We start from the raw sequence: 12,640 nt of genomic DNA, 5'->3' as shown, positions 1-12,640 counted from the left end.
ATATGTTTGTTAAGGGTAAACTATCACTTAAGTTTCATGGTCCTAGGTTAAACCATTCTTGAGTGATTGTGCATACAAACCTTTCTCAACACTGTTGACCAGACAAACCTTTTGACCATGAACTTTTAAATACTGCTCTGATGCACAAAACAAATTTAGTAGGACATTATGTCAAACATTTAGGTCAATTTTATTGTTTCCAGAAAATAGGACATTCTCATGAATAACTGACATTGATTCATTCACTTACACACATTTGGTGTACTAAGAAGGTTGTTTTAATCAGGCAATAATGTACATATGTTTATAATCAACATTAAATAATCAGACGGTGGCCAATCATCGGTCGACTATCGCCCAGGTATTTCTGTCCGAGCGGCTCAAGGATGCCGGAAAATTTAAATGTACATAAACTGTTTTCTCGTACACCAGAGTGCACATCTGCTGTTTGATACAGCTAGAATTTTGACAAACCACTGATGCATGAAGATGTCTGAACTGCTGCTAAAGAAAACTGTACATTTTAGCAAAATTAATGTGTCACAAAACATATTTTACTTACAATCTATTCCTATCTGGTAGTCAAATTCTTTGAGGAGCGCAACCCTCTTCACCCTGTCTTTATTAACGTTGTGCGTCAGGTCATAAAAGATTGGATTTTCTTCCAAGAACTGGGCAATTGCTTCAGCCTGCTCGACACTTAACTGAGGATATGATGCTTTTTCCACCTCCTGATATTGTAGATCCGCAGGCTGATCAGCGGCTGGAGGGAGAGTCTCTGGCCATGAAATGACTTTCCTTCTCGACATCTTGACTGGAAATGATAAGCTGAAGATGCAGACCAGGACCTATCTACCCACATGATCTGCAAATGAACTGGTCGGAGTCCTTCAGTCTCCTGGCAGACACCTGAAGGGCATCGTCCGGAGTCCGTCAGTCATCGGACGGAGGTCGTCCGGCTGGTCGCTATACATAGGCTATTTTCATTTGAGGAAGACAAATCACCAGATTAGTCCCCCTTAACAGATGCACTCTTAATCCCAAATAAGATTTACCACAATTAATACAATTGTTTAAATATACCACAAATAAATTTCAAAAACAATGGTTCTTATAAAGGATACCATGTTTAATTTGCAAGAAAGGTGCAGAAAACACGGTATTTTTACCTTATGAGATGATAGTTATTCTTTTAGCACTCACCAATCATTTAATATTTTTGGTTTGCACCTATTAATTACAATCTTTTATCAGTAATTAATATTTTCAATTAATGTATTATTTAGGTAGATAAAGGTTCATCACTCAACATTTATGATTGTTATACATGTGTATATATTGATTTTGAATAAGAGTGTCACTACAAACTATCAAATGAGGGTAGCCACTTACCAACTTTAGAAGTTTGAAAGATGTTGCAAGTGTGAAACTTCATGTTTGACCGAGATATCACCCTTCCTGAGGTCTCAAACCTCTTACAAGTATTTGCACCCACATATAAGTGCTATCTGAACTTCAATCTCCCATCTTTCAAATCATGCTGGAATAAATAAGTGAAAACCTAATTTTTCGGTCCCCGCCATGTGATCAGAAAATTTAACAGTGCTGCAGTAATATTAATGGTTAAGAAAATCTAAAATGCCAATTTAAAACCCTAGAAACAGCCACTAAGGCATTAAAATCTACCATCATGCAAACTGGTGCCATTATCTCTAGATGGAATCAGGACGAGAATGCATTAAAGGGATTCTTTCACAGGTCGGAGAAAAATGATTCAAAATAATAATCATTAAATTGAGTCTTATATAGTTATTGATATGAACTGATACATACATTGTACCTTTATTACAGAAATTTAAAAGTCAAACTTAAAATCATCCAAATTATAGTTGGGTTATTTTATCCTTATGTTTTAGAATGTTCTGTCATGTTTTCAATTGTTTGCAAAGAAAGTTTATTTGAACTTTTAATGACAACTCACCATTGTAACAACAATTTTGTTCATAATAAATTCAATTCATAATATTCCTTGTCTGGGACTCTATTAAACATGAGACTGTCCCTTTAATGTAAGCCATTATCAAATTGTGCAGACTTATTATATGAGAACATGTTCTGGGTAAAGTCTATTTGCCGTATGCTAGCCGCTCTCTTGAGTTAGCAGCAGGAGGTGGCATGCAGCTCTCACGCAGCCCCACCTCCATAGTTATTATCAATGGGACCCCACTACGATTTACCCCACCCACTTTGATGTAATCTCAACCAGTAATAGGCAGGGGAACAATAAAGCTTTTTATTTGCAAATCAGTGATCCTACAGTGCACCAAATCAACGGTGCCTCCGTCTTGCTTTAAGGAACTCTCCCAAAGATTGTTATCAAAATGCATTATCTACTAAATCAACATTCAAACACTTAAAATTAATACATTTAGAACTGTTTCTTGCAAAAGACTGTTATTTTTTTGGTGGCCAAAATACACCAATAATGCAGCCAACCTACTCAACAGTGATCAGGGAAACCAGTTTGAAATTTAGGGGCGGGAACATGATACCACAGTATCAATGTCAGTGGGGTTTTATTCTGACCAATTTATAAAGCACTCAAATAACTTGTTCTAGGTTTGTTCTTGCTCATGATTCTTGGCAAAATACAAATTCCTAATGTTAGTCAAATGAGGCATTGTTATCAAACTGAAAGGCCCCTGAAGTGCTGGAAAAAAACACTATTTTATTGAAGAACCCTTACCTGCAGATGCGAGAATGTTTCTGCCTTCTATTTTCATACATATTCTGTTTTAATAGTTTTAAATGCAATTCAAGCAGATAACTTAGCATTTTTTTTAAAGAAGATTCCTATAGGCAGGGGTGTAGAAAGGCATTAAACATTTGGGCTGCAAATATGGGTGTCCCCCCCCCTCCCCCTCTCACAATTTCTTTTGTAAAAATCGGCTATGGAATACGCAAATTTCAGCACATTCATTTAAAGCATAAACTTCCAATAATGATATTACATAATTACAGAAATGGTTTCACATGCCTGAAACAAAGATGAACAAATATCCCAAATGGAGTGAGTATGTGGGATTCAAGCCAAAAGCGGGGTAAAATGACCAACAATCCCAGATAGAGTACAAGGGATTCAAGTCAAGAGCAGGGTTAACTGACTTACAGTCCCAGATGGAGCACAAGAGATTCAAGCCAAAACCAGGGTTAACTGACCAACAGTCCCAGATGGAGCACAAGAGATTCAAGCCAAAAACAGGGTTAACTGACCAACAGTCCCAGATGGAGCACAAGAGTTTCAAGCCAAAACCAGGGTTAACTGACCAACAGCCCCAGATGGAGCACAAGAGATTCAAGCCAAAAGCAGGGTTAACTGATCAACAGTCCCAGATGGAGCACAAGAGATTCAAGCCAAAAACAGGGTTAACTGACCAACAGTCCCAGATGGAGCACAAGAGATTCAAGCCAAAAGCAGGGTTAACTGATCAACAGTCCCAGATGGAGCACAAGAGTTTCAAGCCAAAAGCAGGGTTAACTGACCAACAGTCGCAGATGGAGCACAAGAGATTAAAGCCAAAAACAGGGTTAACTGACCAACAGTCCCAGATAGAGCACAGGAGATTAAAGCCAAAACCAGGGTTAACTGATCAACAGTCCCAGATGGAGCACAAGAGTTTCAAGCCAAAAGCAGGGTTAACTGATCAACAGTCCCAGATGGAGCACATGAGATTCAAGCCAAAACCAGGGTTAACTGATCAACAGTCCCAGATGGAGCACAAGAGATTCAAGCCAAAACCAGGGTTAACTGATAAACAGTCTAAGATGGGGTACAAGAGTTTCAAGCCAAAAACAGGGTTAACTGACCAACAGACCCAGATGGAGCACATGAGATTCAAGCCAAAAACAGGGTTAACTGATCAACAATCTAAGATGGGGTACAAGAGATTAAAGCCAAAACCAGGGTTAACTGACCAACAGTCCCAAATGGAGCACATGAGATTAAAGCCAAAAGCAGGGTTAACTGATCAACAGTCCCAGATGGAGCACATGAGATTCAAGCCAAAACCAGGGTTAACTGATCAACAGTCCCAGATGGAGCACATGAGATTCAAGCCAAAACCAGGGTTAACTGATCAACAGTCCCAAATGGAGCACAAGAGATTCAAGCCAAAACCAGGGTTAACTGATCAACAGTCCCAGATGGAGCACATGAGATTCAAGCCAAAACCAGGGTTAACTGATCAACAATCTAAGATGGGGTACAAGAGTTTCAAGCCAAATGCAGGGTTAACTGATCAACAGTCCCGGATGGAGCACAAGAGATTCAAGCCAAAACCAGGGTTAACTGATCAACAGTCCTAGATGGAGCACATGAGATTCAAGCCAAAAGCAGGGTTAACTGACCAACAATCTAAGATGGGGTACAAGAGTTTCAAGCCAAATGCAGGGTTAACTGACCAACAGTCCCAGCTGGAGCACAAGAGATTCAAGCCAAAAGCAGGGTTAACTGACCAACAGTCCCGGATGGAGCACAAGAGATTCAAGCCAAAAGCAGGGTTAACTGACCAACAATTCCAGATGGAGCACAAGTGATTCAAGCCAAAAGCAGGGTCAACTGACCAACAATCTAAGATGGGGTACAAGAGATTCAAGCCAAAAGCAGGGTTAACTGACCAACAGTCCCGGATGGAGCACAAGAGATTCAAGCCAAAAGCAGGGTTAACTGATCAACAGTCCCAGATGAAGCACAAGAGATTCAAGCCAAAAGCAGGGTTAACTGATCAACAATCTAAGATGGGGTACAAGAGATTAAAGCCAAAAGCAGGGTAAACTGACCAACAGTCCCAAATGGAGCACAAGAGATTCAAGCCAAAAGCAGCGTTAACTGACCAACAATCCAAAATGGAGCACAAGAGATTCAAGCCAAAAGTAGGGTTAACTGACCAACAGTCCAAAATGGAGCACAAGAGATTCAAGCCAAAAGTAGGGTTAACTGACCAACAGTCCCAGATGGAGCACAAGGGATTCAAGCCAAAAGCAGGGTTAGCTCACCAAAATTCCAGATTAAAGTATGAGGGATTTAAGCCAATAGCAGAATTAACTGACTAAAAAATGTGGATGGCATAGGAAGGATTGAAGCTCAAACAGAGTTAATGGAACAAAAATGCTATGCATACACAATTAGAATTAAAACCATAAATAAATGCACATGCATCCTAGAAGAAATGTGTTTCATTTTTCTGTTTGTTAGTATGTAAGCAATTAAATGGGTTTATTGCTTTATTTTTCACTAGTGTACCTGGTAATAGGGAAGTCAATTTGAATCATGTGCTATGAACGCTCTTGTTCAGGATGTTTATGTTGAAACTTTACTTTCAAGGCTTGTTTTGGATGTCTGTTTCGATGTCTACTTTCATACTGACATATAAACTTTCAAACATGTACATACAAGCTTTTTTTACATGTAAATCGGATTATTATCATATAACGAAACATCATTTCAAATCTTAAAAGCAAATTAAAACACTTGAAGGTACTGTGCCTGTCACCTTGTTAATTTTTCAACATACATGTCATCAATCCAACTCAACTGTTCTAGCTGATACCATATTATATAAGCTTGATTGAGAAGACAGGTGAGAGCTGATATGAATTCCCTCTCACTTTAGTTCCTTGGTTGAAACTAGTTGTATGTGCTTTTTAAGAGGCTATGAGAAAGAACACCTGCTGGGGTTTGAACCCACAGACTCTAGAGTGAGAGGAGGACACCTTAACCACTAGACCACCCTTGTTTCTGAGGAAGCTAGATAAAAGAAAACCCATGTTATCCAGTTGTCTTTCAATGGTTATGACACTTTACCATGTCTATTGGATACCATCACAAAATAGACGTGTAAAAAATGCATAGCAAGAGTTCAAATAAAAATAGCACACAAATAAAAATATGCTTGCCACTCAATTGCCATTGCTGCCAAGAAATATTAGGGCTGCGTCCATGGCTCCTGTTGCCCCAGCTCCTTTCAGTTGCCACTTGATATGGTGTAATCCAGTCAATAGTAGTTTTACTAATACTGAAATACAATGAAGTCAAATTCTTATGAATCAGCATCTTTAAAGAATTTAAAAGCCTTCCAGCTATTCAAAATAAATAAGAACCAAGACACTTCAGATTTACAAAAAATATTACGATAACTCATCCTCCAACATACACAGCATAGTTAACCATAATTTATGTATTAAATTCATGTTTATATACAATGTGTTTGTTTTTCTATCCAAGCAAAATATTGGATTGTGTACAATTCTGTATACATAATGGTCTAGTTCAATGGATAAGTTTGATTTTTTAATTCATTATGAAGTAAAATTGTACAAAATAGAGAAATATAATAATTATTTTAACCAAAATGTCTATAAAAAAACCCATAACAATCACCCCAGAAGTGACTATTAAGAAAAATTCAAAAGTAAAAAAAATATTCCGTTGTTTCTAAACGTAGACAATTATTCCAAAAGTAAGCTACAAGAGCAGGGTAGATAATAAAGCTAGATTTGCTGCCCTTGCCTCTAGAGAAACTTTACATAATTATCAAATAAGTCTATAGGAAAGTTGTGATCCCCCGAAGCAAGGGCAAGTTTTACCAAGAAATAATGTGACAAGATTTGCTGCCCTTGCTTATAGAGTCATGTCATAAGTATCAGATTTTAACAAAATGTGTGCCTTATATAAGTCTATAGGAAACTTGTGACCCCTTGGGCTGGGCCAATTTTGACCCTCGGGCCTGGATTTCAGCAAACTTGATAGAATACCACTATACGATGGAATGAAAAAAAGTCAAGGGTCAACACCTAGCAGTTTCAGAAAAGAAGATTTTAACAGATTTTCCCATAATAGTGTGCAAGAAACTGGTTGGTAGACAATGTTACAACCCAAAAACCTAAGCATGAAGGTTTTTTAAGTTTTTCCTTTTTGTTGCCATGGCAACCAGAGTTCTGCATGGAATTCATTTCTTTGAACAATTTTAAATGGTACCATCCAAGGTACATCCCTGTGAAGTTTCATAAAAAATGTCAGGCGGTTTAGGAGGAGATGATGTATATAAGCAAATGTTGACACCAAATGATGGACAACGGACACCAGATGCTGAACATAGACCTATTTACAATAACCCACATTGTGCACTTCGCGCTCAGGTGAGCACAAAATTGGACCCCCAAACCATGTTTGTAAGGAAGAGTTGAAGATTGTTCTTAAATAAACAATTTTCTATACTTGAATTTACACTTTTCATCTATGTTTTCAAGGAGCTGAACACCAAATGGTCCCAGAATAGGGAAATACATTATTTCCAGAAAACAAGCCTAGAATTGTCAATACAAGCTTGTATGAGGCCAAAATACATCATTTTACATGATTAAACATGATTAAAAGAATATTCTGTCGCTGTCTCAGCCGAGTTTACCTGTTTAAATATAACACATGTATACTGACTCTATTTTTAAATTATCTTGGATTTAAGTAGTAGACAAACTCAGTAAATTTCAAATTGGAAAATATGCAACTTAACTGCTAAATATACATGTGCTAAATATACATGTGCTAAATATACATGTGCTAAATATACATTAGGGATGTGATACGTCAGTAAGTATAATATTCAATACTTTGTACACAACAACATAAATTTTCTTACAATAGTATCATCGTATGTCTAGTCCTTCTCAAGCATTCTTGTTTCATTTCTTGGCAAATTAGAATTCACAATTTCAGTCAATATGACACAATTTTCCCAATCTGAATGACGTGAGCCATGTTCCCAAAATGGTGAAAAGAAACACTGATATGTTGAACCATAGATTGGACGTGAACTAAATTTGTCAGGAAGTTCTTGTACTAGAGTATTGCAAAATGAACAATGTATTTTAAGAGACGGGTTAATAAGATCTGGCGGGCGAAAACTCATTGACCAATGTTTGAGTTCTGTCCCTTGCATATGTGATATATGTTTCAAAGTGAATGCTTGAAAGAAAGAGTTTGATACTCTTTACCTGACCATGTTGAAGTGTCAGTATCAGAGAAGGAAAGCTTAAGGGCTGGAGGCATGAAATGTTTCAAATATTTCCTTTAAAAGTACCTGGATCCATTGACCTAAGCATTATGTTCTTTTCAGGCAACACAAAAATGAGAACAAAGTTGAGGAAAACCACTTGAAATTACTTTTAAACGTTAAATTTAAACACTTATGACTTCAATGCATTTGAAATATAATAAATTAACACTTTCTAAAATGTTCGACTTATATTTTACGGGACCTGCTGACACAATACAAACAATAACAAGATCAATAGTTTCCATGTATATTGTTATGCGATGAATTGCGATCCGAACATATCCGAAGATGTTGCATTCATCGATTGATGAACGCAATTGCCGAAAGGCAGTTCATTTAAGAAATGGAAGTTTAGGTGTAAATATACATATTTGAAATTATGAAAGTTACATCTAAGGTCACCTATCAATGTTTTGCCTTGTTATAGTAACACAATGTACCTAAACTCAGATTTACAAAGAACATTTTCTTGCCCTTAAATCCCTGTTGATGATTATGCCTGGTTATGTTACAAATACATCATACATTACAGTCATTACAAACAAAATAAGCCCTTGGACTGATAGCAATGATATTATTAGGATCAGAAGTACCACAAACAAAACCACTAAAACTGTATCTTATCTCAGCTCTGATACTGCACAACAGATATGGAGAAATTAATGTAGATGTAGCAGAGATTTCAGCTGCATAATTATTGAGGTTTTTGCTCATTAAGTCACAGATGAGTTATGTAGCAGTATGCAGCCGAATGGAGAAAGGGAGGAGGGGAGACAGGTACTGTTAGTGATAGTTGGTCAATTAGGCTACCGCTAACAAACATGGCACAGCTACCAATGCAAACCTCAGACATTCAGCAATTTTGCTACATTTCAGATGCCATACATTTTATCTTGATTGTGAAGAAATCTTTGTGAAATAAATTATGTCCAATAGGCCTAGAGCCACTAGTAGCCTAAGTAGGTACAGAGGGGCCTGGAGAATTAACCTTTAGTAAGTACTGATATCCTCAGTGGTCTTTGTAAATTAGCCACTGGTAAGTACTGATATCCTCAGAGGGTCTTTGTAAATTAGCCACTGGTAAGTACTGATCTACTCAGTGGGTCTTTGTAAATTGACCACTGGTAAGTACAGATCTCCCATAGGGGTCTTTGTGAATTGGCCACTAGTAAGTACTGTACTCCTCAGAGGGCCTATGTCAATGGACCACTGGTAAGTACTGATCTCCTCAGAGGGTCTTTAAAATGGGCCACTGGTAAGTACTGATATCCTCAGAGGGTCTTTGTAATTGACCACTGGTAAGTACTGATATCCTCAGAGGGTCTTTGTGAATGGGCCACTGGTAAGTACTGATCTTCCCAAGAGGGTCTTTGTGAATGGACCACTGGTAAGTACTGATCTCCCAAAGGGGTCTTTGTGAATGGGCCACTGGTAAGTACTGATCTCCCAAAGGGGTCTTTGTGAATTGGCCACTGGTAAGTACTGATCTTCCCAAGAGGGTCTTTGTGAATTGGCCACTGGTAAGTACTGATCTCCCAAGAGGGTCTTTGTGAATTGGCCACTGGTAAGTACTGATCTCCCAAGAGGGTCTTTGTGAATTGGCCACTGGTAAGTACTGATCTCCCAAGAGGGTCTTTGTGAATGGGCCACTGGTAAGTACTGATCTCCCAAGAGGGTCTTTGTGAATGGGCCACTAGTAAGTACTGATCTCCTCAGAGGGTCTTTGTGAATGGACCACTGGTAAGTACTGATCTCCCAAGAGGGTCTTTGTAAAAGGGCCACTGGTAAGTACTGATCTCCCAAGAGGGTCTTTGTAAATTGACCACTGGTAAGTACTGATCTCCCAAGAGGGTCTTTGTGAATGGGCCACTGGTAAGTACTGATCTCCAAAAGGGGTCTTTGTGAATGAACCACTGGTAAGTACTGATCTCCCAAGAGGGTCTTTGTAAATTGACCACTGGTAAGTACTGATCTCCCAAGAGGGTCTTTGTGAATTGGCCACTGGTAAGTACTGATCTCCCAAGAGGGTCTTTGTGAATGGACCACTGGTAAGTACTGATCTTCCCAAGAGGGTCTTTGTGAATTGGCCACTGGTAAGTACTGATCTCCCAAGAGGGTCTTTGTGAATGGACCACTGGTAAGTACTGATCTCCTCAGAGGGTCTTTGTAAATTGACCACTGGTAAGTATTAATTGCCCAAGAGGGTCTTTGTAAATTGACCACTGGTAAGTACTGATCTCCCAAGAGGGTCTTTGTGAATTGGCCACTGGTAAGTACTGATCTCCTCAGAGGGTCTTTGTGAATGGACCACTGGTAAGTACTGATCTCCCAAGAGGGTCTTTGAAAATTGACCGCTGGTAAGTACTGATCTCCTCAGAGGGTATTTGTGAATGGACCACCCGTAAGTACTGATCTTCTCAGAGGGTCTTTGTGAATGGACCACTGGTAAGTACTGATCCTCTCAGAGGGTCTTTGTGAATGGACCACTGGTAAGTACTGATCTTCCCAAGAGGGTCTTTGTGAATTGGCCACTAGTAAGTACTGATCCTCTCAGAGGGTCTTTGTGAAAGGGCCACTGGTAAGTACTGATCCTCTCAGAGGGTCTTTGTGAAAGGGCCACTGGTAAGTACTGATCTCCTCAGAGGGTCTTTGTGAATGGGCCACTGGTAAGTACTGATATCCTCAGAGGGTCTTTGTGAATGGGCCACTGGTAAGTACTGATATCCTCAGAGGGTCTTTGTGAATGGGCCACTGGTAAGTACTGATCTCCCAAGAGGGTCTTTGTAAATTGGCCACTGGTAAGTACTGATCTTCCCATAGGGTCTTTGTAAATTGACCACTGGTAATTACTGATCTCCTCAGTGGGTCTTTGTAAATGAGCCACTGGTAAGTACTGATATCCTCAGAGGGTCTTTGTGAATGGGACACTGGTAAGTACTGATCTCCTTAAAGGGTCTTTGTAAATTGGCCACTGGTAAGTACTGACCTTCCCATAGGGTCTTTGTTAATTGGCCACTGGTAAGTACTGATTCTCTGAGGGTCTTTGTGAATGGGCCACTGGTAAGTACTGATCCTCTCAGAGGGTCTTTGTGAAAGAGCCACTGGTTAGTACTGGTCCTCTCAGACAGTCTTTGTGAATTGGCCACGAGTAAGTACTGATCTCTCCAGAGTCTTTTTATGACTGGTGAGTACCGATATCCACATTAAGGGGCTTAGAGAATGAGCCATTCAAAACAGACAATAACGTTTTCCTTTTGTTCTCAAATCCATAAATATCTGAAATGTGTTTTTGTTGTCTTGTGACGCAGTGTGTCTTTTCTGGATCCATGTGCTGTAAACATTTTATTTTAATGGCTGTCCTTGTTCAATTGTTTTATTGAAACAAGAATATTTGGTGATTACAGATAGTCCACAGGTGACATCAAGCAACAGGCAGTATTGCTCAGATCAGATTATAACAATATAATCTTGCAGAACAAAACCAAGCCTGACAGAGTAAACTGTAGACTGATTCAAATTTGCAAGATCCTTTTCTTAAAAATTCACAATGGCCTATTCTTTCGCTTTAAGGTCCATTTTGTTAGCAAGGTCCTTTTTGTCTACAAGGTCCTTTTTGTTTGTGAGGTCCTTTATCTTTGCACTGTCCTTTTTTGCAAGGGCTTTTTGTTTGCAAGATCCTTTTTGTTTGCAAGGGCCTTTTAACACTTAATTTGCACATTCCTTTTCTTTGCTTTAAATTATTAAGGGCCATTTCCAATGCTTTAAATATACTTTAGTTTAGTATCTTGTGACCCCCTTTTTATGTCTTTCAGATACACGTTAATTCTCTCATATGTAAATGTAGTTCAGGGAAGATTTGATATTGTGAAAATAAAAGCATCGGAAATCCCTGCCCCCTACAGTACACCTCAGGTAAGGCACCACTGTTACTGACTGAAGCATTACTCAACTGCTTATAAAGATAATAGAGAGATTACTAATCTTCACGCTCACTACCCTGTATCACTGTTCCAATCAGTCATGATAAATTACATCATCTGTGCTCATTTTTCATTTTTTTACACTGATTGATCCAGTAAAATCACAGGTATCAGAAATGTCGGTCTATTCCGTTTGAATTGTAAGCATTAAACATAATGATAATTGTTATTCAAAGAAAATATTCATATTTTTAGTATGATAATTAATCAACAGCTTAAATCACATGTTGCTACAAGCAATGAGGAAGTCCTCTTGAATTAGCTGCAGCTTTACATTCTGGTAGTTTCTTGTTTGAGGCCCTATCAGTTATTTTATCCAGATTCCTTTTATTTGTCAATGGATAAATGTGTTCAGAAGTTTGAATTTAAAATGCACTTTAACTCCCCAAAAAGCAGTACCATAATTCATACTCTTGTGTTTATTTACTAAAAAGGATGAATATATTTCGAAAACAATGGTTCTCATGAAGGATACCATGTTTAATTTGAATGAAAGGTGCAGAAAACACAGTATATCTACATTATGAGAAGATCACTGTAAATCTT

General features: G+C 38.5%; 1 protein-coding gene across 1 annotated transcript; it reads left to right on the top strand.

The window, feature by feature from the left end:
* The first annotated feature begins 3,177 nt into the window (after nucleotides 1-3,177).
* LOC128246268 (paternally-expressed gene 3 protein-like) lies at nucleotides 3,178-4,365 on the top strand. Its single transcript, XM_052964460.1, has one exon. It carries the CDS (start codon nucleotides 3,178-3,180, stop codon nucleotides 4,363-4,365), a length of 1,188 nt encoding a protein of 395 aa, XP_052820420.1.
* The last annotated feature ends 8,275 nt before the right edge of the window (nucleotides 4,366-12,640 follow it).

The sequence above is a fragment of the Mya arenaria genome, chromosome 9 (assembly GCF_026914265.1).
Source record: "Mya arenaria isolate MELC-2E11 chromosome 9, ASM2691426v1".
NCBI lineage: Eukaryota > Metazoa > Mollusca > Bivalvia > Myida > Myidae > Mya > Mya arenaria.
This window is presented reverse-complemented; position numbering and strand designations above follow the sequence as displayed.

What these genes read in the sequence shown, in the direction of transcription:
- LOC128246268 (XM_052964460.1), top strand. Translation starts at nt 3,178, where the DNA reads ATGGAGCACAAGAGATTCAAGCCAAAACCAGGGTTAACTGACCAACAG.